This window comes from Bombina bombina, chromosome 1, assembly GCF_027579735.1.
Source record: "Bombina bombina isolate aBomBom1 chromosome 1, aBomBom1.pri, whole genome shotgun sequence".
NCBI classification, from domain to species: domain Eukaryota; kingdom Metazoa; phylum Chordata; class Amphibia; order Anura; family Bombinatoridae; genus Bombina; species Bombina bombina.
In genome coordinates this window covers 1,215,932,561-1,215,959,770 of record NC_069499.1, presented here as the reverse complement: position 1 = coordinate 1,215,959,770, position 27,210 = coordinate 1,215,932,561, and the positions used below count along the sequence as shown (strand labels likewise).

The 27,210-nt window shown below is 35.9% G+C and overlaps 1 protein-coding gene across 3 annotated transcripts in view; it reads left to right on the top strand.

Annotated features, from left to right (window-relative positions):
• The window catches only part of PSME3IP1 (proteasome activator subunit 3 interacting protein 1), a 38,564-nt gene extending 19,344 nt beyond the window's left edge, over positions 1–19,220 (top strand). For all 3 annotated transcript variants that reach the window (XM_053700246.1, XM_053700245.1, XM_053700243.1), the window contains exons 3-7: positions 1,374–1,472; positions 6,714–6,836; positions 10,547–10,685; positions 12,894–12,955; positions 17,987–19,220. In XM_053700246.1, coding sequence (XP_053556221.1) covers positions 1,374–1,472; positions 6,714–6,836; positions 10,547–10,685; positions 12,894–12,955; positions 17,987–18,201 — 638 coding nt within the window. In that variant the 3' untranslated portion in view covers positions 18,202–19,220. The remainder of the gene's footprint in view (positions 1–1,373; positions 1,473–6,713; positions 6,837–10,546; positions 10,686–12,893; positions 12,956–17,986) is intronic.
• The last annotated feature ends 7,990 nt before the right edge of the window (positions 19,221–27,210 follow it).

The window sequence follows — 27,210 nt, the reverse complement described above, 5'->3', positions numbered from 1 at the left end:
ATCACAGAAGTTAATAAAAAAAATAAAAAAGGCACTCTAAAGTTTTTTGTACACTACTACTCACTTTATTGCTCACAACTTTGAGCGCCTGTCCCACCGCCACACAACCACTTGACCACCGCCACACCACTCCCAAATGAAGGGCTTTTGTTTCTGCCGCTGCTCCCACACACTCTGCAATAATGGCTGTTTCGCAGGCATTCTCAGGTCCCCCCCACAGCCTCCCTCATACAATGGAAGCCTGGAGGACTCCGCCTCCGTTTTCAGGCAGAAACGAGAAATTTTGTTTTTACAAAAAATAGCGTACTCTTGCATTTTTTTTTTTTAATCGTGGTTTTAAATCGCATCTCTGATTAATCGTGCAGCCCTAGTATATATACATATTTTATATTTTCTGCCCATCGCTTTGTGACTTACCCCTTCGCTGTGCTAGTTCTACTAGTGAACACAATGCTTCTGTGCAAAGGGATCGCAAGCTTGCGTTCACATTACACCTCACTTGTAATACCATTTGAGTGCACTAGCATTACAAAGTGGAGCGCAAATATCGCTTTTGTGAAAAGCAATATTTTGCACTCCACTTATAATCCGGCCCTCATTGAGTAAACCTACAGCTAATTTTACTGACCCCCGAGCTAAAATTTAAGCCATTATTAAGCTTAAATGAGCTGCTAATAATAAATGTTTTCAATATTTTTGCACACTTTATAATTAAATCAATTTATGTTAAATAATGTAACTAATTTGTGCTTTGGATACCTTAAAGGGACAGTAAACACCTGTAATTGCAAAACACTTATGTTGTGTTGCTATAGAATAACATATCAACCAAGTGTAAAAGAAAATTAGCAGACATTTTAATGCAATTATTTTTCAATTACCAAATGCCAACCACCATTTACCTTTTTACATAGGATGAAACCTGGATTTAGTCTGCAGGCAACAAGGCTAGCCATAGTCATATTGTTAGTATAAATGCATTGTTTTGCAGTTGTTATCAGTTAAATCTAATTAGGGCAGGGTTAGTGTTGAGCTGTCAGCCAGGTGCATTTCAAGTTTTGTGAATTATAAAAATTATCTATTTTTAGAACTAAATTACAATTTGCAGGTTTTTTTTTTAATTATGTATGACTAAACATTTTATTTTAAGACCTCAAGGTATTTACTGTCCCTTTAAGTAATATTTATAAATATCAGAAAATGTTGTTATAATATTGCAAAGTATTACACTGCTGCCACCCGGCCACTTTATAAGGCCACCTGTGGTTCTGTGCGTGTGTGTATGAAATGTGTGCTTCTGTAGTATGCATACTGGTATATTTTTGAGCTAAAGAATGACCTTTACATTTTATCATTGTTTTTAAATACAATAGAGTGTCCAGAAGAAGTCTATGACCCTCGTTCGTTATATGAAAAACTTCAAGAGCAGAAAGATAAGAAGCAGTTGGAATATGAAGAACAGTTTAAATTCAGTAAGAATGTATTGCTACAATCAATTTCTAAAATGTCATTAAGTTACTTATTGCAGAGATGTTGCATTAGGTATAATTACATCACAGACATTGTAGATAATGATGGATCAGCTCAGACAAAAAAGAGCCTCCAAATAATGTATTAGTTACCGATATAATTGGGAAATGAACAAATAGGGTTGTGGGTAAGTGGAATGTTCAGCTTTAAATTGACTCACGTTTTCTTTTGAATATATATATCAAGTAAAGGACCAGTGAGTGCATTGCATTACATTGAATGCACACACTGGTCCGCCGCATTCAAGAACTGCTATGATACTGAGCGGTTGTTTTTAGTTCCTTACTGAATAAAGCCCCCTTCAGCATAAATGGCGCATTGCGCATGTGCAAATCACTGGTATGCGCAGGATCGATTCGTTTAATTTAGTGGGCGATGTGTACAAGCTCAGGATGACGTCAGGGTTGGAGGGCTCAGGCGGCCATTTCAAAACGGCCGAAGGTGAACTTGTAAGTAATTTAACTTTCACAACATAATTATATCAACATTGGGATACTGTTTGCAGTACTAATTGTTGCAAAAAATATCTAAATACATTTGAACATGTTTTGGATTGACTGGTCCTTTAAAGCCACCAGTATACAGCTGTGTGCTACATAATTAAAATCTATTTCAAGATGAATAACCTTGGGATTGTAATGTATTTGAAATAGAAAGCTATGTTTTTAGGTAGAATTTAAAAAAAAAACGCATTTTATTAAAAAAAAACAAAATACGGGTTGGGTAAAGTTAGCTATCAATAATAGGGGAAACATTTTTTTATTTTAATGATAAATTATTGCAGTGTTCAAAACCATTTTTTTATATATGCTCTGAATATAATTGGATCAGTTTTCAGACAAATTGGTTTTTTTTTTTATTTTTTATTCTTTTTAAAGTGAAGGTAAACTTTGGTGAATGAAAGCCCGTTTTAAAAAAAATACTATTAAAAACAGGGACGCTTTCATTCATCAAAGTTTACAAAGCAGCCGTTTTGATTAAAAACTTAACTTTTTTTTTCTTTTCACAGCCAGAGTAGCTTCCCCCTCCTGGAAATCCTCTCTTCACATGTCGGCAATGACTAATCCGGCTTCCTCCAATCACAGCTTTCCCCCCAGGGTAGTCATTGCCTGAGGCCATGCTGTGATTGGAGGAAGCCAGATTAGTCATTGCTGACGTGTGAAGAGAGGATTTCCAGGAGGGGGGAAGCTGCTCTGGCTGTGAAAAGAAAAAAAGGTAAGTTTTTAATCAAAACGGCTGCTTTGTAAACTTTGATGAATGAAAGTGCCCCTGTTTTTAATAGTATTTTTAAAAAAACGGGCTTTCATTCATCAAAGTTTACCTTCACTTTAAATTTGAACACATCCATGAATAGGAGAACAAAGATGTTCAGTACCATATTGTATTGTAAATACCAATGTTATGCAACAAAATGGTCAGATATGCTCCTGATATGCACTTGTAGGAATAGCTTTTATGCTCCTCTTTACAGCTTTAATAGTATATTAGTAGCTGGAGCACATTATGTTTTTAAAGGAATAGGGATGTCAAAATTAACTTCTATGAACCAGATAGAGCACGTCTACTATCAAACTTAAAGGGACAGTTTACACTAGAATTTGTATTGTTTAAAAAGATAGATAATTCCTTTATTACCATTCCCCAGTTTTGCATAACCAACACTGTTATCTTAATACACTTTTTACCTCTTAGCATATGAGCCTACCCAAGTTTAGCTTTCAATAAACAATACAAAGAGAACAAAGCAAATTTGATGAGAAAAGTGAATTGGACAGTTGATTAAAATTGCATGCCCTATTATGAAAGTTTATTATTAGTTTGACTTGACTGTCCCTTTAATTTGTTTTGGTATCCTTTACTAAAATAAATATTCATATATCCTACACTGTTGACAGCTAGCTGGTGATTGGTGACTACACACATTTGTCTCATAGTTGTGCATTGCTGCTTTGGTTCTGACTTTGGCTATGTGTTTAATCCCTTTGGGGGGTTAAATACAAAGTTATATACAACTAATAGTGAAATGATAAAATGCTCTAACATATTAGAGCTTTTTTTTTGCTCTTGTATATCCCTTTAACTAAAAATTCATTTGAGCATTAATATATTCATTGCTTTTACTTAGAGACATGAAACCCAAATTTTTCTTTCATGATTCAGATAGATCATTTTATTTTAAACCACTTTCCAATTTACTTATATCTAATTTGCTTTGTTCTTTTGGTATCCTTTGTTGAAGGAGCAGCAATGCACTACTGGGAGTTAGCTAAAAGCCAATCACAAGATACATATATGTGCAGCCACCAATCAGCAGCTTCTGAGCCTATCTAGGTATTCTTTTCAACAAATGATACAAAAAGAACAAAACCAATTAGATAGATGTGTGCTCTATCTGAATTATGAAAGAAAAAAATTGGGTTTCGTGTCCCTTTAACATTTAAAGGGACATTAAACACTTCCTAGTTTGTGGAAAAAAAATGTACTTCCTCTTCCACTCCCTAAAGTGGACAAAAAGCAAAATCTAGGCTTACAAATGACCCAAAACAGCTATTGTAGAATTTACAAGTTACAGAACAAAGAGCAGTGGCAAGCACTATGATTTTTTTTTTTGATTTTTTTTTAATCTTTTATTAAACCAGTTCACATGACGGACATGCGATAGGGAGTTACATACATTTCATATCCATAAAACAAATGACATATTATGATATGTTAATACAAAAATAATAGGTAGATACATAAACCACAGAAAAATAAATGAATACCACATATCTTCTAAAACTTGATCTCAAGTTACTTAGATTACCCTAATTTCCAAAACCAATAAGGGGCAATACCTATATATATATATTATCCCTAAATCTTTTGGTACTATCATGCCTGTGAACCGATGCAAATTTTTTCATTTTAGCCCCACAAAAAACCCACAAAAAAACCCATAAATAATAAATAAATAAATCGCTCCATCCCTCTATAACACTACTCATTTTAACATAGTCTTCGGATTATTATACTACAAATGAAACCGTTCACATTTGGCAAAAAGCACACACCTGATGCACGTGGTAGAGGGCCACTGCAAACACCTCTCTGTAAGATAGCAGCAACTGGATTCCACAGCACCAATAATAAGGAAAAAAGTTGTTAAACTTTAAAGCATTTATTGATCCTTTTAGCTTTCATAAAGCATAGGCACACAGTAGCAAATGCAACGTTTCGGGCTGTTAGCATGAGTAAGGGTTAATTGGACAGTTGATTAGCATGAGTAAGGGTTAACATCCCGAAACGTTGCATTTGCTGCTGTGTGCCTATGCTTTATGAAAGCTAAAAGGATCAATAAATGCTTTAAAGTTTAACAACTTTTTTCCTTATTATTGGTGCTGTGGAATCCAGTTGCTGCTATACTACAAATGAAGCTGGCATCCAGGAAAGAGGGAACAGCCCACCTTTAGCCGCCGACATAAATGATTTGGTGTTAAGTAATGGAGATAACTGTTTTTGAATCACCAATGTTTGAGCTTTAATTAGTGGCAACATTCCTGTATCTTATTATCATTTAATAAATTAATATTCTGAATCTCAAACCTAATGTGTTGTAAGAGGGAACTTATGAAACTAGAAAAGCTAGGAGGAGAAGTATCCTTCCATTTCTTCAATATCATGTACCGCATTATCATTGTACAATAACTATGATAGTAGTTCGGTCTAATAATTGCCAAGTCCGACAGAAAAAAAATATAGCTACCATTGATCTTAAAATGATCCGAAAAAAGTTTGTTGTACCAAAAATTTAATTTGGACCATAATTGTGATATTTTTGGACATTTCCAAAATATATGTAGAATATCTGCTTTATCTAGATGGCATTTAGAACAGTAAAAATCATTGTTTAGAAAGAATTTTGCCAATTCAGAGGGAGAGAAATAGACATTGTGAATCAGTTTGACATGTGATTCCTTCCAACCGATAGGAATTGTAAGCTTTTGTATTAACATAATAATATTAATAATAGAGTCTACTGCTGGAAAATGCATTGCCCAAAAAGCTTGAATTTTATTTAAATATAACTGACCCTGTTTAGAAAGCAGAATATCATACAATAACGAAATAGAACATTTGCCTACAGAAAATTTCCTGATGCATATATTGATCTCGGACCATCAACACAATAGCTCAAATTTCCAATTTTTAGAATTAATAAAATGACGTATCTGAAAATATGCGAACAAATCGTTTCTAGATACTTGGAACGTGTGAATAAGATTATTAAAAGATAATAGATGTCCGGTCGAAGAGAACAATTGATCCAGATATATCAACCCCTTTTGAGACCATGATTTAAAAACTGTTTGTTGGATTCCTGGTATAAATTCTGGATTCCGACATATTGGAAGAAGGGAAGAGCATTTAAAGTCTATTCCCAAATTGGAGCAAATCTTCTGCCATGCAGTGATAACATTCTTAAAGGTTATTAGATTTGATAGAGTACTAGGGAGATTCCCTATTAAAAAGTACAGAATCACCTTGAGAGAAAATGGTGAGATTATTTCTGTTTCGAGTTCGTTAGAGGTGAATTTATTAAGATTCGTTCTTTTGGTATCCTTTGTTGAAGGAGCAGCAATGCACTAGGGTGTTTAACAAAAATATATTCTACAGTATCTCTATCTAGGAACCCTTGTTCAAAACCGGCATCCAATACATCACTCACCTCTTTCTGAATTATCTTAGAAGGATAATGACTTAATATAGTATAATTAACAGTGTTCTACAGCTGACGTATTGCTTCTTTTACATAGTCATCTCTATACAACAACACAACCGAGCCTCCTTTGTCTGCATCTCTTATAACTAATTCATTGTTGGCCTGTAATTCCAAAAGTGCCGGTCTTTCCTCCCTTGTTAAGTTTTGTAACATAGTGCCCTGATTAAGTTTAAGTAGTATAAAATCCTTATCTATGTTGTTGGGGGGGGGGGTCTAGAACTGGACCCCTACTTTGTATGGGATAAAATGTTGACTTGTTCTTAAGGCTTATTCCATTATTACATACAGTACCTGATCTACCCTCACATAATTCATATATAATTTCACCCATATATAGTGAACAAAACAGAATTGTTTCTTTTTCTTAAATAATCAAACGTATATTTAATTTCTAACTCTGCTCCTTTTGAAAATTTCCCAGAGAATATGGTGAGAGGTTTAGATGAAGATGAAACCAAATTTCTTGATGAGGTTTCAAGAAAACAAGAACTGATTGAAAAGCAGAGAAGAGACGAGGAAATGAAAGAATTGAATGAATTCAGAATATCCTTTTTTGATGTTGATCACTTTAAATGTTAAACTTTATTGTCCACAACTATGTGTGCTGCAGATGTGTGTACATTTTTGTGTATGTTTTGTGATCAGATAAATGTGCTGTGAAAATAATTTGAGTAGGAAGATCACATATAAGCATGTTTAACCCGTGTGTGTGATAGACTAAGTGTCTATTTCTTGATGCAATATAGCAATCATTTTTTGTTGTTGTAATTTTAGCAAAGGCGTAGCAGAGTCAAGACAGAAATGCACTTAACTTACAAAGAGTTGAGGCTCATTTTAAGGGATGTAAAACAGTGCTCCTTTAGTTAAAAAAAAAAAAAAAAAAAAGTTAATCTTTTTATGCTTACTTTGATTTATGTTAAACAGCAAACAACTTGTTTTCTTGCAAAGTAGCTAACTGCCTGCAGGGAGATTTGAGAGAGCCATTTTCTGTGAAATGTGTCAGGAGGAGGCCGTTTTAAGAATATTAAATCGGGGTCTGATGTTACCTATTGGTGTGACGTGGACAATATCATAACATGAATAAATTCCTATCCAATAGATCATTTTTGGAAGCTGAAAAATGTTTAAATCATAGAACGAATGGAATGATTTTATGTTCAGTACAGTATGTAATGCAGTATCTCCTCTTTTAAGGGACACTAAACCCAACATTTTTCTTTCAAAATTCAGGTAGAGAATACAATTTTAAACAACATTCCAATTTACTTCTATTGTCTAATTTGCTTCATTTTTTTAGATATCCTTCGTTAAAGAAATTGCAATGTACATGGGTGAGCCAATCACAAGAGGCGTCTATGTGCAGCCACCAATCAGCAGCTACTGCGCCTATCTAGATATGCTTTTCAGTACAGAATATCAAGAGAATAAAGCAAATTAGATAATAGAAGTAAATTAGAAAGTTGTTTAAAATTGCATGCTCTTTCTAAACCATGAAAGAAAAAAATGTGGGTTTCATGTCCCTTTAACTGAAGCATTTTATTTACACTATAATATTCACAACACCTACACTGCTTCACTAATAGTTGCTACATTCTCTTTTACATTGATATGTTGGTGATGATGATCATTTCATTAAACACCTTACTATATTCAGGTAGTGTAGTGCTGGGACAGTATTCTAATTGTTGTAAATTTTATTACTCTGAGGATTTTAATTAATTCCCATGATTTTTACATTGTTTAATAATTCTAATGTTTTATAATATATGTCAGTTTTCATCATATAGTATTGTTAATTAATGATATTTAGGTTATTATTTTGTTCTGGGATCCCCTTTTCTCATATTGTATTTGTTAACCTAATACACAACACCTCTGTAATAAGATTGAAACAAATTAAGAGACATAATTTTGTCATCTCAGATAATTAGCAATATATAATATGGTATTGGAAGTTTGGTCACAAGATCAATGGCACTACTGGTGGCAAACTCCTTTACCTTCCATTGAAAACCACAGCCTCCTTGTGGGGCTGTGACAGGAAGTAATGGACCCTGCACAAATTAATTTTAAAAAATAAATAAAAGGTAAAATCCTTTTAAAATAATGAATAATACATATTGCAATGATGTCTATTAAGTATAACCCAAAGTTTAGTGCTTTTTTATTACAATGAAACAGACTGTTTTATATTCCTTTAAGGACAAACAAATGTGCATGGTTTAGGATTAAACAAGCATGCAATGTTTGTAATTTTTATACAGAATTTACCTCTAAACACGCTTAATATTTTTCTGTGACTGTCTACTTCTCTGTTTTATGGCATTGATTACTAAAACTTTCAGAGATGTGCAGGTAATGTAACATAAGTGGTAGTTTGAGTGGTTTATATTTACTAAATGCTTGGCTCTAACTCCATTATAGTTGAAGACATATTTAGCATATTTCTTTTAAAGGGGGAGTAAAATGAAACTTATTGACTGGATAGAACATGACATTTTAAAGGGACATTCCTTTTCTAGTAAAAGTTATAACTGTTTTAGAGTTAATATTTTTCTGCACGTGCATGTGAGGCATAGCTAGATATTCTCAGTCCACCAGCATTTTAAATACTATAGATGCTCAGAGCGCCATTACCAGATTGAACAAGAACCTTGGGCTCTCTAAGCAAGTTCTGTGTTTAAAATTGTCTACAATGATATAAAGAAAAGAAGGCGCCGCTATGGTGCAATAACACTGACAATCAGGTGATATAGTACAAGACAGTGGTGTTATACTGACAAATAGAGTGGCACTATTAAAAGTGCTTGAATCGCCTTCTAAACCTTAAGAACCGTTCAGCAAGCTCCCTCAGTCTGGTCACGTCTCTCCCAGAAAGAAAACGACCCTCTGATACACGATATCGTCTTGGGGTGCTCCTTAGTATACTGGAAGCTGTCCAACTTTGAATTTAGCTGTTGCGTTCTAATACCCTGTATACTTATTTTTTTCCTGAGCTAACCATTATCTCAAAAAAAAAAAAAAAGTATACGGGGTATTAGAACGCCACGGCTAAATTCAAAGTTGGACAGCTTCCAGTATACTAAGGAGCACCCCAAGACGATATCGTGTATCAGAGGGTCGTTTTCTTTCTGGGAGAGACGTGACCAGACTGAGGGAGCTTGCTGAACGGTTCTTAAGGTTTAGAAGGCGATTCAAGCACTTTTAATAGTGCCACTCTATTTGTCAGTATAACACCACTGTCTTGTACTATATCACCTGATTGTCAGTGTTATTGCACCATAGCGGCGCCTTCTTTTCTTTATATCGTTGTAGACAATTTTACTGACCTAACGTACTTGAAGAAGTTTGCAGCCGTCCTTAGATATCAGCCTATTGGGATTTGACCGTATTGTGATCACATATGGGACTGATTGATCCAGCTTTCATGAGACTTGACACTCTATGTGCATCAGCATTTCCATTCACAGACTTTAGTTTGTGAAACACTATTGTTTCACTATTATTTTTATATATTGCACTACTGTTTTTGGTATTGTACCTATTATTATATAGGGGTTATTGCACTTATTATTCTCTCACTCATGAGAGTACATTTTTTGGTTGGTGCAGTCAGCATTCTTTTTGTTTTGTGTTTAAAATGATGGTGCATACTTAAATACACTTTTCAAACGGCTATAGAACTTTTGCTTATACATGTATATTACAAAAATGCTTCTATTCAAAACTGAAATGCATCTACGTAGAGTCAAATTTGGGCTGTGATATCCCTTTAACCAACCTTCCAATTTACTTCTATTAGCAATTTTGCTTAGTTCTCTTGATATCCTTTGATAAAGCATAATCCTAGGTGAGCTCAGGAGGGTGCACATGTCTTAAGCCATCTGGCAGCAGTGTTTGCTACATTGGTTTTAGCAGCCTTAGTCATAGTTACAAAACTGCTAAAGACTCCTAAGCGCTTATCAGCCTATCTAGGTTTTGTCTTCATCAAAGATTACTAAGAGAACAAAGCAAATCAGATAATAGAAGTAAATTGGAATGTTGTTTAAAATTGCATGTTCTATCTGAATCATGTTTAATTTTGGCTTTACTGTCCCTGTTATGTGTGTGAATAAATAACTTTATATGAGCAATACATACCACAGTGAAGAGCAAGTCTACTGCTGGCTTTATCCCTATGCGAAGATACAGTTTATGCTTTGATTACCCTCCTTTGTTTCTCTTTTGCTTTATATCCTTAATTGTTAGCTTACAATGCCCGCTCCAAAGTGGCATCTTCAAGCACAGACCAAAAAAAGAGAGAAGCAGATAAGAAGCCGGCTGGTAAACCTGTTGAAACCAAGACTAAATTTTCACAGTCAAAGCTGCTGGCAGGAGCAGTCAGGCACAGAAGGTTGGTTCAGACTTCTACTGTGTTGTCTTTATATCAGTCTTAGTGAAATTAAAGTTTAATGAATCAACAGCTGCTTTATTTTCAACTTAAAGGGACATTAAACACTTTGAGAATGCATAATTAAACATTTTATATTACAAAGTAACAAAATAATTAGCAAAATGCTAGTGCTTTATATATTTTGCCCCTTGTCTTGTAATTTAACACTTCTGAGAATTGGAAGTGGATACTGCAGGTGTAACCCTGTTACATATAATTGGACTCTTCAAAGGCGAACAAACAATAACATAGTGCAAAACAGTGCAAGTTTTGCTAACAAAGGCCTTGATTACAACCTGTCATTAATTTGCCCCCTAAAAGGCTTTTACTTTCCGAATTAGGGCTAGATTACCAGTGGAGCTCTATTTAACGCTCCCGCTTGCACGCCAATTGTATTTGGCTTTTAGCGTGTTGGGTACTGCACGTATTACAAGTTTTCGCCCCGCGTGCTAACCGATCGCATGAAAATTATCTGAGGTTACAATATCGCAGCCGCGTTAATATATTCTCCCATAGACTTCAATACCCAGCAAGTCGTGCAAACCCGATCGCATTTTCTCAAGTGCGCTAACCAACATGAAATAATTTAATATTTCACATTTCAGTGTTCTTCACATAGAAGAATAGGTTCTATTTATTCATATATACATATTTCTATAAACAGGCGTAACGTGAAGATATTTCGCGTTTCAGTTTCAGACCACCGCAATAAAGGGAGTCATACTAATTTTTAGGTTTCCCATTGCATATAAAAGTTATATTTACACTATACTTTAGTCTATTTAGTGTGCAACAGCGTTATGTCTAAAAAAAAAACCAATGTACATGCTTTAATTAAAAGATACTTTATTGCTAAAAAAATATGCTAAGCATCATCTGAGCCTTCAGCTAGTTATGTTTTTTGTTGGTTTTGTGTATATAGGTGTATACATGTGTATTTATGTGTTTTTATATATGTTGGAAAAATGGCACCGCTAGACTTGCTCGACACAGTGTTGCCACAAACCTTCAGTTTGTAAAAAGAGCAATATCTGTGAAGCTCAATAAAATAAGGTATGCCTGTATATAGTATATATAATCCTGACAGTGCGAGTTTGACTTACTATCAAATATTAACAATAAAAGATAAAAACGTGCCATTTGTAGATGTTGTCCTGAAGGGACTTTTTCTGCTGATCCCCTTAGCTGTACATGATATGTACAGTTATGTACATATATATGTATATATCCCTATACAGATGTAAATGTGTGCCCTGTTTACTGTATACAGCCTCTCCAATAGGGATGAATGTAGCTTTAATGAATCAATACCATGTACGTTAATTAACCTCTGGCCATTTGTTTTTTACATATGTGCAAGATAATAGACGGTTTGCTAAGAGCTGTAAAATATTGTTAAAGACATCCAATATACCCTTTCAAGGATTTTTCAAGTGCCTAGAGATGTTATTTGAAAACCCAAAAATGGCCTTGAAAAGTGACTGGTAAACGTATTGTGACCGCCAATAACGTTTCAGCCTCATATAGAAAATAGGACATTTATTGAGGATCGGAAAACCCATTTGCAAGTGCGTGAATCAGCCAAAAACAAACTATTGTGATTGTGCTGAACCAAAAAGTAGCCTGGATTGGTTTTTCCAAATTAGGCAAATAGCAAACAGAGTTTGGCCATTCAAACACAGTTGCAGCAACAGGATGTTAATATATTCAATACGTTTTTACATTCCCGGTATGTTAATTATAATTTGTTTATTACAAGACTACAGAAAACTCTTGATAAACTAAAATGTTGATTATTTTATTAATATCTTTACTTCTATATTTATGTTTACAGAGGAACCCCCTCAAAACTGGTTAAAATAAATAAATGAGAGCCAGTAATGAGATGTGTGGGGGGGGGGGGGGGCTTTAACCCCTAAATTTTACCTATTACCTGTTCACTTGCTAACCTGTACTGATTCATGTTTAATACTAAATATCTAGACCATGTAGGGGAAGGAGCTACATCTTTACTGCATTAATTAGAATTGAATAAAAGAAGGAGGTTTTGTATACTGATATTTGGATGATAGTTTTATGCGAGATATTTTTTATACTTATTGATAGATGATAGATCTTTATTTTTTTCAAGCTTTGTTATCAAAATAGTTTTTGTTTTTATCTTTCTAGCAATTCTGAAAGTTCTAGTGCTAAGAAAATCAAACTGGAACCAGAACATGAGAAATTTAAAGGTTTGTATCCATAATAATTTCAACCTAAAGTAATAGGGAACTTCTTTACTGAAGCTATAGAGAATGTCTGATTATATCATATATATTAGTGGCCAGATCTGTAAAGGGCCATAAAGTGTATCTATGTATATACAGCTCTGGGAAAAATTAAGAGACCACTGCGAAATGATCAGTTTCTCTGGTTTTACTATTTATAGGTATAAGTAAAATTAATTTTTTTGTATTATTCTTTAAACTACTGACAATATTTATCCCAAATAAAAAATATTGTCATTTAGAGCATTTATGTGCAGAAAATGACAACTGGTCAAAATAAAAAAGATGCAGTGTTTTCAGACCTCGAATAATGCAAAGGAAACAAGTTCATTTTCATTTTTGAACTTAATGTTTTAACTTGGCAAGAGTTCAGAAATGAATATGTGGTGGAATAACCCTGATTTTCAATCACAGCTTCCATGCGTCTTGGCATGCTCTCTACCAGTCTTTCATATTGCTGTTGGGTGACTTTATGCCACTCTTGGTGCGAAAACTCAAACGGCTCAGCTTTGTTTGATGGCTTGTGACCTGGAGATTGGTCTGGCCCCCCAAGGCAGAACATACATTGATGTGAGATGTCATCGCAGAAAATGCAGCATGTCTGCAGAAAGAACAGGACACATGCAGGAACTGTTAGCGCTTTAACTTTGTAGTGCTGCTCCACATTAGACAGTTCTCTTCAAACAGAGCTGTGCTCTGGCTGCACTGTGTCAATTTTCCTTGACACAGTTCATCCAGGGCAAAGTGCTGTTTGAAGTGAGCAGTCAAATATGCATTAGCTCTGCAAAGCAGCAGCACATTTCTTGTTGACTGGTTCTCAGAGATTTCCCAGTCTGTTTATTCTAAATGTAAGAGCACTGCATCTTTTTATTACTACATTTCTATGTTAGACCAAGAGAAAAGGAAACAGATTTATTAAAGAGATATTTTAAAATTTTTGCTCACATACTTTTGGCCATAAAGTGTGTGTGTATAAATATATAGTAAACTCTATGAGAATCATTCAAGTTTGATTTTGACCTCCATGTCCCTTTAAAGGGAAACGAAACCCAAAATGTTTCAGATAGAGCAAACAACTTTCAGATTTTGCTTCCATTATCAAAATTTGCTTCATTCTCTTTGGTATCCTTTGTTGATAGATCAGCAATGCACTTCTGGGAGCCTGCTGAACACATCTGGTGTTTTAAATGGCTAGAGGCATATATGTGCAGCCACCAATCAGCAGCTTACTCCCAGTAGTGCATAGCTGTCCCTGAGCCTACCAAGGTATGCTTTTCAACAAGGGATACCAGGAGAATGAATCAAATTAGATCATCAAAGTAAATTGGAAAGATGTCTAAAATTGCTTGATCTGTCTGAATTATATATATATAAAAAAAATGAATCTTCACTTTATTTTCCCTTTTAACCTTGAATATCGTGGTTTTCTATCTTCCCTTAGAGATGCTGTAGTGCATCCTGATTGATTCAGAAAGTTTTTTTTTTTTTGAAAATATTTTTTTTATTGAAGTTAAAGCATATATCATTACAACAAAAACTCGCCCTAAGGCCAAAGTTACAACAAAGTCAATAATACATTGTTTATATAAAGGCGTTATTAAGTAAGCAATATGCATATATATATTTCAAATCTGGATATTAGAATATACAATATCTTAGGCGAGATGAATTAGAACTTCATTTTGTATTATCAGCGTATGAGCTCCACAATCTAATAGTATATTACCTAAGACCAACATATCAACTTGTGGAGATTTATTATGAGTATCAGCCACTCTTGGGCCGAGCTATATAGGGGGGGAGGGGGATATTCAGCGGGTAAGCACCGCTATGTTTATAGGAAAAGGAGGTGGGAGGGGGGGGGGCGGAGCCTAGTATAAATGCGGGTAACTTAGGGTGTCTGGAATGAACTTAGAAGTGCCTGATCGTAGAGATCTTGTATTATTAGAGTTTAAGTATTGTCATTGTACCTTACAATATGCATGGGGCTAAGTGGGGAGGCTACTAAAGTCTCCTGAGGTTGCATATAGATTAAGGAGTAGATGGTTAGCAGGCAGGTTGTTGTGGGTTTCAAAGCAGATTTTTTATTGTTTGGGCTAGTAGCTATTGTCTTGAGTGCAAATTTCTAATAGAATTAAGTCTATACAACACTAAACAGAGAATAGAACATACTTAAATATAAAGCTAGGTTTAGAAGCAAGTGTAATATCAGAGATAATTCCCATAACGGGTTAGCAACTGTACCAACATCCTAATTATGGTATATAGAGCAGTGAACCTGTATCTCTTTGAGACTTACACTATAGGTGGTTACCCTGTGTTTGAACATTAAATACTAAAGAGTATATGTCAGCTAAGGGGTTACATGACATATGACTCATATACCATATCATGACTGTGCTCACCATAAGACCACATACAGCCTATCATAAAAACATATATGTAAGATATAGATAATAGAAAAGATAAGGATCTTGTAAGAACACACATCAAATAAATCCCAAAATTAAAACATAATAAGTCCTCTCAATGGATGTAACATATATACAAATTAGCATGTAGTATTGTCATGCATACAGTCACCTATCAGCACAAATCACATAAACCTCTCTATGTCTTAGGGAAATGTGCCACATGTTCTTTCATAGATCGTGTAGAGGGGTCATAACAGTGGGAGTAATGAGAGCTGGACAGGTTATAGAGCCGTGAAACAGGCAGACATAGGCAAATGAGCGACAATCCAGTGGTGTACGGCCATATTCTTAGGCACCTTGAAGGACCATCATTTAGGCTGTTATTGGGGAGATCTGTTAACAGTTGCGGTAAATGTATATTTATGCGGCTAGGCACAACTAAACATGACATTAGTATGTAGTTGAATACAACTCAGTCCTGCATATTAAATGAGGTGATTGAAGTCATGTTATAGTGGGGCTTTCTATATCCTCACATATATTGCATCACTTGAGGGGTTAAGAAACAAGCTAGCATCCTGTGTAATACTTAACTAACAAGTTATGAGCTTAGTACTAAACATTTTTAACCAATCATAAAATAATTAAATAGATAAGCAGAGTCATTTGAGCATATAACATGTAATCAACCCTCACACTAACAATGCAAAACAAATAGAGAGTATATTAGCAATAATGGGCTAATGAGGACATACTGACACAAGAGAATTATAGAACCAGCAGACTTATTACTCAAAAGTATTGGAGCATGAAAAAAGAGTAACAATGCAACGTCTTGCTAATAAGTCCCAGAGACCGTTACCACACCCAGGTTAAAAAGAGATGGCCAGCTATCTTTATCTACTTTCTAATATATTGGGGGAAGGTTAGGCTAATATTAAGCATATCCTGATAACAAAAGATCAAAAACATATTCCTGCAAGTGAAACCGATGTCAGTTTTGGGGTTTTTACAGCAAAGTCTCTAAATCCTCCCTACCCCACTCCAGACCTCAGAGTTATATGGCAGTCCAGGAAGTAACTTACTCTCCGATTTTGCAAATGGGCCAGATCGTAAGCAGAAGCCATAAAGATCCAAGCGAATCTGAAGAGTACATGCCACATGAGGAGAACAGAATCTGGTCGCAGGAACAAGTTGTTTACGTTGGTGAGTGATCTGTATTTTATAGGAGACTGTCTCACTACTCTTGTAGTGGTAGAACGTGTGCCTCCTTCTCTGCTGCTACTCAGGGATCTGGATGCGTTGTCACTCAGCAAAAAGCCGGCCCCATCATACTCGAAGGTAGCTGCGATCGAATCCTCGCTGACATCTAGGATAGTGATGAAGGAGCTGAACGCTTCACCTCGCTTCTGATGTGTAGGTTTAGCAGGGGTAGGTCTTTGCACAGCCGACATCTCAGATATGTGTGGAAGGTATTCACTCTCTCTAACTTCCTCTTGCTGCGCGGAGTCAACCCCCATCTTGTCTGCAAGCTCATAGCTGTGGTAGTTAGAGTTAGATTCAGAGTGGTGGAGCCAATAGAGAGGCTGCATCCGCTCAAACACCCCTTGTCTGTTGCGGTCTCGAACATGTTGCTGGGAGCTCTCCAGTGGTCTATGTGCTGTGATAATCTGATCGTACGCCTTCCTTGCTTTAGTAATATTGCTAGGAGATGGCTGGAGGCCCAGTGTGCTGTCCTGTATGTTGGCAAAAGAAGAATCAATGCGAGGTCTGCTCCGCTGTGTCTCCGCATCAGAATCAGCTGTACCAGTCTGTGACTGCATATCATGCGAAGCGGCAGTCGCTCTCTCCGCCATTTTGGGCTTGTACAGGTCTTCACTCCCGCATGGATTTCTGATAATATGTGTAAGATCAATAAAATGTCTATCCATCCGTTGTTCCAGCTTTATGAGAAGCAGTTGTAACTGATCAATCCCCCTCATAATGGTGTTTGCACGTTGGTATTGCACTTAATCAGAGGAGTAGGTCTGAAGTAGTTGTCCGGTGCTGTATACTGTCAGGCCTGCTTCATAAAGGAGAGTTATATAAGATTCCTTCCCATCAAGTTTATATAATAAGTCAATCCTAACGATCCCAGCAATCCATGGTCTGTGCTTCAGTATAGATTTTGGCAAAAATCTCAGTAAAAAAGAATAATAATATGGCTATATGTAGGAGCTGTAATAAAACGTGTCTGTCCTCAAGGACAGCTGGCTCCGCCCCCTGATTCAGAAAGTTTATCCTGCAATATGCTACACAATGACTGTTTGATCCGTGCAGGAGCTCGTTCATGTTTGTTTGTAATTGTCAACCACAATAGAGATGAGATAAACATATCATGGAATATGTTCCAGGACTACAAAATAATGCAATTTTTCTAACAAAGAAATAGTTTAAATTCTAAAACATAAATTTATATAGGTGTTTTGTAATCTAGATCTGTGTGTGTATATAAAGAAAATACTTTCCCTTTTATTGTCTATAAACATGTCCATGTCTGTGTGATTAGTGACAGGTAACTGATCTCTTTATGTATTGACAGAGAGTCACTCGGACCCCATCGGAAGCAGTTCTGTCGGTGGTTCTCTTCTTCATTGTCCTTCAGCCTCAGTCTGTATTGGAATTTTGCCTGGCCTGGGCGCATATTCCGGGAGCAGTGATTCCGAATCTAGTTCAGACAGTGAAGCCACTATCAACTCCATGGGAAAGATAGTCTCCTCTGTGTTTCGCACAGGAACATACCTGAATGCTCCGTAACGAACTCCTGAGTGAAATCATCTTTTAAATTTGGAAAACTAAACATGGAAATTTCTGCTTATAGGGTAACAATTAAGGACAAAATCTGTGCACACAGACTGCAAAGTATGGGGTGATTCACATATATGTGTGTAGTATATTTTATTCATATAATGTATTAAAATAATTCAATTTGATAAGTCAACAGGTTTTGTTTGCAACACTGCTCAATTTGGACATCATTAAAGGAGCTCCTTTCGCTTCTGTGTTAAAGATTGTGCTTGTCCCACGCTCCCTAGATCGGCCAAAAAAATAAATCTGTAACCAAGCTTTTCAAACTCCTGCATAGTCCTTAAAGGGACAGTAAACTCCTAATGTGTTATTGTTTAAGAAGATAGATAATCCCTTTATATTAGCGCTGCGGAATCTGTTGGCGCTCTACAAATAACCGATAATAATAATATTACCCATTTCCCAGATTTGCACAACCAACATGGTTATTTTAATATACTTTTAACCTCTGTGATTACCTTGTATCTAACTAACTAAGCCTCTTCTGCAGCCTCCTTTATCATATTGCTTTTTATTTATTATCTGTTGACTTGCATTTTAGCCAATGAGTGCAGTGTCAGCCACAACTTCTCGGGAGAGAGCACAATGTTATCTATATTGCACACATGAATTAGCAGTCTCTTGTTGTGAAATGCTAAAAAAAGGATGTGATAAGAGGCTGCCTGTAAATGTTATAAAGTATATTAATATAACAATGTTGGTTGTGCAAAGCTGGGGAATGGGCAGTAAAGTCGTTAATTATCTTTTTAAACAATAACAATTTTGGTGTTGACTGTGCCTTTTAAACTTGCTATTTGATTTTGAGGTTACATAATTTGTTTTTTGAACTCTCTTGTGAGGGTGGAACTAGCATCCCTTTACATAAAAACAAGTGGTGTTTAATTTCCCTTTAAAAAAAAAAAAAACTAATACTTTGGTATTTATTTGTTTTTGCGCCTAACTTTTCAATAAATTGTTTGTCAGCTGCATTGTTTTGAAAAGTTAATTAAACTTAATTTTTTTTTAAATACATTGCTACTCCTATAACATTCAAGCCTGGGGTTTTCTTACAAGGCGGGAGACTACGTTTTTGCTTTTATGTAATTCAACTACTTAGTCTCACTCGTTTTTGGTTTTTACCTTTTACCGTTTTCTACCTTTTCACTGTTTACAAATTCCATTATGGTCTTACTATTTGTAACAGAGCACATTGGACCAACGCAGATGAGCAGAGGTTGGATTCTGTTTGCACGTAGTGAAAGGCAGAAGAATAAAGCTTAAAGGGACATGAAACCCAATTTTTTTCTTTTATGATTCAGATAGAGAATACAATTTTAAACAACTTTCTAATTTACTTCTATTATCTAATTTGTTTCATTCTTTTGGTATCATTATATATATATATATATATGCAGCTACCAATCAGCAGCTAGAACCTAGGTTCTCTGCTGCTCCTGAGCTTTCCTAGATAAGGCTTTCAGAAAAGGATAACAAGAGAAGGAAGCACATTAAATAATAGAAGTAAATTGGAAAGTTTTTTAAAATTGTATTCTCTATCTGACTCGTTAAATAATTTTTTTGGGTTTTTTGTCCCTTATAACTAGTCAAAAGAAGCAGATGCAGAATACTTGCCTCAATAGAATCTATATTAATTATAATTATCCAATTCAATGTGCGTGACCCCTCACTTGAAAGAGAATTGTCTGTTCTTTCAAATGGTGATGGTCTTGAAATGTACCAAGCCCCCCAAAAAATAAGAAATGTTAAACGGACATTCCTGTCAAAATGTAATTTTACATAGATGAATTACATCTTTGAATAGTAACATATTTGCAATATACATGTATTGGCAAAAACGCTTCTAGTAAAAGTTATCACTGTTTTAGTGTTAACATTTTCTCTACATGTGCATGTGAAGCATAACTAGATATTCTCAGTGCGCCAGCATTTTAAATACTGCAGCGACTCAAAAGCACCAGTGGGGCTTGTATCATGTCAGCAATTAACAAATTAATCATTAACAGAAGATACAAGCACCTTAGGCTCTCTGAGCAATGAGCAAGTGCTTTGTTTAAAATGCTGGTGCACGGTAAATACTTAAATACACGTTTGAAACAGCTATAGCTCTTTTTAGAAGCATTTTTGCTAACACGTGTATTTTAAAAATAATGCTTCTATTCAAAACTGAAATTCATCCATGTGGATTCCTATTTTGGCTGGAATGTCCCTTTAAAACATACAAAACATGGGTTTCACTAGGGAGGGTATCTTTAGGGACAAATAATAAAATGTTTATAGACCACCAATCATGTTTGTTTTGCAGTGTATAAGTTCCTTTATTTGTCTGAATAGCTAGGTGTGTCTTTATTTCTACTCTGGCACAAAGGGACCCTCTAGTTTCTATTGCGACCCCCAAAAGCCTGTATGGGCCCCTCTTTCAAATGCGGATACCCTTCATAACAATTTAGTAAGGTGATCACAGTAGCAACATTGGTCACCTGGCTATTTTCAATGTTTATTATTAAATTCTTAACAAAAATATAAAAAAAATTTAATTTTTTTTTTGTTGCAACACATGCAATGAAATGTAAATATTTAATAATGGTATATTCTTAATATGCTGGGCCTGCTAAAAAAAATATAATTTGTGTGTGTCACTCACTAAAATATGACTGATAATAGCAGCCAAAAATAAAGCTAAAAAAATCAGATTAGCACAGTGGTTTGAAAAAGACTTGGCAACGAAAGGGTTAAAGAGACTTTAATGGAGATAAATGTTTTTAACATCAGATTTCACAATTTACCACATCAATGGAAACTAGGCCATTTTTGGTAGAGATGCTAATATTAATGCAACTTGCAACTGCGCACACTAGAACCCAGATGTAGCCAGAGCCACAAGTACCACTGTATTAAGGCTAAAAACACATTTAAAACCAAACTTAAATTTTAAACCTTTTTTTTTTTTTTTTTTTTTTTCAAATAAAAAAAAATTATTTCATAAGGTGGTGAGCATCCACAAGCCATTACTCCTGGTATTCAAATCCTGGCCACTAAGAGGAGACGAATATACCTTAAAGGGACAGTCTAGTCTAAAATAAACTTTCATGATTCCGATAGGGCATGCCATTTTAAACAACTTTCCCATTTACTTTTATCATCAATTTTGCTTTATTCTCTTGGTATTCTTAGTTGTAAGCTAACCTAGGTGGGCTCATATGCTAATTTCTTAGCCCTTGAAGGACACTTCCTATCTGAATTTTTTTCACAACTAGAGGGTGTTAGTTCATGTATGCCATACAGATTACATTGTGCTCAGCCCGTGGAGTTACCTAGGAGTCAGCACTGATTGGCTAAAATGCAAGTCTGTCAAAAGAACTGAAACAAGGGGATAGTCTGCAGAGGCTAAGGTACAAGGTAATCACAGAGGTAAAAAGTGTATTAATATAACTGTGTTGGTTATGCAAAATTGGGCATTAAAATATTCTGGTGTAGACTGTCCCTTTAACATTCCAAGAGCTTTTAGTCTCTCCTACCTCTCTGGTATCTCAGTCTTATCTTTGTCTCAACAGGAGAAAGGTTAAGAAATGAGGTGCTCCAGATTTTTCGTGGACAGGGGTTCTCAGACCAAATTGAGACACATTTTTCCCCTCACAGAACCAGGAATAGGTGAGAGAGGGGGTATTGACAGAAAATCACCCTCTGGGAGTTAGTCACAAGCCTGCTACAGGTGTTGCTGGGACATATCCCTTAGCCTCCTCCGGCTGGGTCAGCCTGTTACAGGTGTCATGGGAAATTGTCTCTTAGCCTCCTCCTGTTGGCTCATCATTGTACTCCGTGGTAATATCATCTGCTGTTGCCTGCACAACTCTATTGGGAGTATATCAAGTAAGCACCTCAGAACTCACATAGCCCACACGCTAGTAGCAGTATCACACTAGTATGCATATCATAGACATTATACCTATCACAGACTTTACCACCTTTTATACACCTATAGGGCAGGCAGACATTATGTGATGCACTATATTGGTCACAAACTTCTCCATCACCTTTTTTAAAATTTATTTACTTATTATTATTATTTTTTAAACAAACAATATAGCGTATTATAAACCTCTTAGAGCACCGCGGCTTTCAGCAGCACTAATGACTTACTCGCTGCAGGCACACTGTAGTGGCGCATTCTCTATTGTTGGTAGTGTGCTCTGTTATTGCTTATGAGTGCACTCTGAAGTTTTGGTGTCGTGTTAGTAGCTTGGGGGTTTAATAAAATGTTTCTGATGCACTAAAGTTGGGTATAAGGCAATCTAAAGTTTGTTTTTGTATTGAAATAATTTTGGGCAATAAAGTTTTTTTACTATATTGAAAGATCTGCTGAATTCCCTGTCTTTTTATGAGCAATGTTTTATTTATGTTGTTCATCTGGTTCAACTTCTATTTGAATCAGTATCACTTAATAATAAAGTATAAGGGTCTGCGCCAATTGAATGTTTCTTAAAATAACAGTCATTTTTGATGATAAAAATTAAAGGACTGGTCAACACAGTAGATTTGCATAATCAACAAATGCAAGATAACAAGACAATGCAATAGCACTTAGTCTGAACTTCAAATGAGTAGCAGATTTTTTTTTCTGACAATTTTAAAATGTCTATTTCCACTACCCCTGTACCATGTGACAGCCATCAGCCAATCACAAATGCACACACGTACCATGTGACAGCCATCAGCAAATCACAAATGCATACAGGATTATTCTGTAAATTCTTGCACATGCTCAGCAGGAGCTGGTGACTCAAAAAGTGTAAATATAAAATGACTGCATATTTTGATAATGGAAGTAAATTGGAAAGTTGTTTAAAATTGCTGCTCTATCTGAATAATGAAAGTTTAATTTTGACTGTTAATTGTTTTTACACACTTCACTTCTGAGGCAGCTTTTGGTAGGAAAGTTCTACAGGTCTCAGTGTCTGATAATTAGGTGCCTCCCTTAATTTTTGTCTCATCCATTTACTTGTGGACCCCACATCTTGGGTATTAGATCCCAGGAGTAACAGCTTGTGTACTCTAACCACCTAATGAAAGAAAACAAAATGTATGCTTAACTGTTAAATTTCTTTCTTTTATGGTGGTGAGAATCCACAAGACCCTCCCGCTTTTATATTTTCAATTGGTGGCAGTTATAGTTTACATCTCATTTAGTCTGCTTTATCCTTTCCTACCTTTCAGTTTTTTCTCCTTTCTTGAGATATTCTGAGAGGTGGGAGAGATTAAAAGCTCTTAGAATGTTAGGATATCTCTGTTTCCTCATAAGGACCAGGAGTTGAATCCCAGGAGTAATGGCCAATTGACTCTCACCACCATGAAATAAATTAATCTATCAGGTAAGCATAAATGTTGTTTTTTTCAATATACCGATATTATGATTTCCATTGTTTGCAATATATGGTAAAATGAACATTAATTTGTAACTATAACAGTGGCGGCTCGTGGGTTCAGGGCCGTCTTTAATATTGATTGGACCCTGGACAAAAATTTTCTTGGGCCCCCCCTCCCCATGCAATTTCGCTCTCCACCCCAACATCCCAAAAAACAACTAAATCAATTTTTTTTTTATTATTAGCCCAGCGGTGGATTATCCACTGCTGGGCTAATCATTTAAAAAAAAAAAAAAAAAAAATTGCAATATGTGAAACTGGACCTAAGCAGTACTAATAAGTAAATAAATATATAAATTCCTCCACTGTGGATTCATTTAATATTCTTTTGAATGTGATTCTGGTGTGAGGTTAGCTGGTTAAAGAGATTTAGGGCAGCCAACAGGAGCAAAGCAAGGTAAAGGAGGAAGCATGGAGGTGCAGACAAATATAAGTTTACTGACTGGAACAGCAGAACTACTATGGGAAGCTGTAAAATCTGACACAGAGAGAAAATAAAAACTATAAAAATAAACCTTACATTAATGTGTGAAGTATCAGCATGATGCTATACATCAGCCACACCAGCACATGTCGCTTCTTTGCTAGGAACAAGTTCCCTCTCACCCTGAACTAGACAATGCTGCATGGGGAGGGGCGTGTGTGCACTCACTTATTCTTCCCACTGACACCTTTCTACAAAGCACTATTCCCCTAACAAACTTCAGTTAGTTGATCTTAGGGCCACAGCAAAAAGAGCAGGGCTAAGGGAACCAGTAGACTGGATGCTGTCTGTCCAAGGCTGCATGGATACAGTGTGAGATGAGTAACACAGCCTCAAGACTGAAGAGAGCAGTGTATGCAGCTGCAGAGATGCTCAAATCCTCATGTGCCTGCCGCTCCAGCTTTCTGCTGCATGCGCCTACAGTCAGCCCTACCCAGAAACAATCCCCACCACCAGAGCAGTTACCTGGTAACAGTGGTAACCCCAGTAGGACCTTTTATGATGCAGTGGGAAATGGCTGGATGCCGAGTTAGGGTTTTGCATTCAGTGCTGCACAGTGCACATCTAAAACAGCACATGGCACTAGCTTGGCATGTCACATGACACCGGCACGGTCTGGCACAGTTTTTAAAAAAAATATAAGCAGAGTACTTTTGACTGTGACAGTATTAGGACTGAATGTGTGTGTTCCCCATGTCACATCAGCAGTCTCTCAGGACTCTTGGGCCCCTCAACAGAGACTGGGCCCAGGGCAGCTGCCCATTTTGCCCTGTGTTAAAGACGGTCCTGCGTGGGTTATTCAAATAGGGCTTCACAATACATGAACTGGGGATACATACCACATAGAGAGCTCTCTCATAATTATTTAGGCTAAGATAACATTTTTGTGGTACATCAGAAATGTACAAAATAGAAACCCTACCTTGCAATGCAATTTAAGTGATATGTTTTGTTGTATGACAGGCAACACAACATTGTCAGTTACACAAAAGCTTTTTAATGATCAGTTGAATATTACAATAGCATGATTTACCTAATAGCGTAGGTGTTTTAGGGGTTTGGAAGAACCTTGCCATATCCAGTAACCTTGTATTAACCTGCAGATCTAACAAGGAGGAGACTGCTATTGGGGATAAATACTGAAATAATTAAAGCCATATGTTAAGTAAAATAATTGGTACTTGAGTAACTATTTTATTGCACACTGTTTGCCCATATCATTATATTGAAACCTGGAAATCACTTAATGCCTTAGGCACTTGTTGAGCAAAATAAAACATGCATTCCCGAAAACAGTGCAACTATGGTAACCACATGCAGCTGCTCTCAGTATTTCATGTTTTACTTATACTTAGCTATTTTATGTATACATAGTATATGTGAGCAATTAAAGAGACAGTCAAGTCCCCAAAAAACTTTCATGATTCAAATAGGGCATGTCATTTTAAACAACTTTCCAATTTACTTTTATCACCAATTTTGCTTGTTCTATTGGTATTCTTAGTTGAAAGCTAATCCTAGGACGTTTTATATGCTAATTTCTTAGAACTTGAAGGCCGCCTCTAATCTGAAAGCCTTTTGACAATTTTTCACCACTAGAGGGCGTTAGTTCATGTGTTTCATATATATAACAATGAGCTCATGCACGTGAAGTTACCTAGGAGTGAGCATTGATTGGCTAAAATGCAAGTCTGTGAAAAGAACTGAAATACGGGGCAGTTTGCAGAGGCTTAGATATAAGGTAATAACAGAGGTAAAAAGTGTATTATTATAACTGTATTGGTTATGCAAAACTGAGGAATGGGTAATAAAGGGATTATCTATCTTTTTTAAAAACAAAAATTCTGGTGTTGACTGTCCCTTTAAGTTATTGAGCCCCAAGGCACGCTAAAAATCCTAAGTAGTCTTGAGAAAGGCCCCTCCAGGCCGAAACACGTAGACAGACCCCCATTCGACATACCAGCCTGACACACGGTGAGCACATTTACAAGCTTTGTCCTAGTAGCAGACTTCTGGTTGTATTTCTTGTTTCCTTTTAGGTCTCCGGATCCAAATTACCCTTGATTCTCTACTACAGATCAGCCTTCAGCATTTGGATTTGTTCAGAACTTTTTGTTCTCTCCATTTGGCATTTTTATATTTTTTATTGTTGCATTTGCATTTCTATAATACTTTTTTTTTTCATTTTTTACGCTCTGAGTCGTTTTTATTGCTGCAACAATTACCACGTTTTAATACATGTTATAATACATTCATATGTTATCACATTTTTATATGCTCTGTTATATTACTGTATGCTATTACATTCTACTACATCAATATGTTTATATGAGATATATCATACTCATTCTACATTTTATCCAATAAAGGGTTAAGAGTAAACGATTGTATTACTAGTTGTATGTTTACCAGATATCTGCCAAGACTGATATTCTCAATTCAATATTAGATCAAGAGACATTACACTCTTTTAGACATCACACCTTATTATTTTTCAACTTTCTATTCTTATTTCAGCTCTTATTAGCCACTATTTCCTATAACATTATATTTCTTATAACATTATATGTTTGTTAGCACATGCAGTGATCTACAATAGAGACAGTGTTCCATTTCTCTTGTTAAGTGTATCCAGTCCACGGATCATCCATTACTTATGGGATATATTCTCCTTCCCAACAGGAAGTTGCAAGAGTCCACCCACAGCAAAGCTGCTATATAGCTCCTCCCCTAACTGCCATTACCAGTCATTCTCTTGCAAGTCTCAACATAGATAGGAGGTCGTGAGAGTCTGTGGTTTTTTTATACTTAGTTTATTTCTTCAATCAAAAGTTTGTTATTTTTAAATGGCACCGGAGTGTGCTGTTTATCTCAGGCAGTATTTGGAAGAAGAATCTGCCTGCGTTTTTTCTATGATCTTAGCAGACGTAACTAAGATCCAGTTGCTGTTCTCACACATTCTGAGGAGTAAGGTACTTCAGAGGGGATACATCCTGATACAGGCGTCAAACATCCAAGTTGCCAAGTCTCATACGGACGTAGTACTGGCATTTC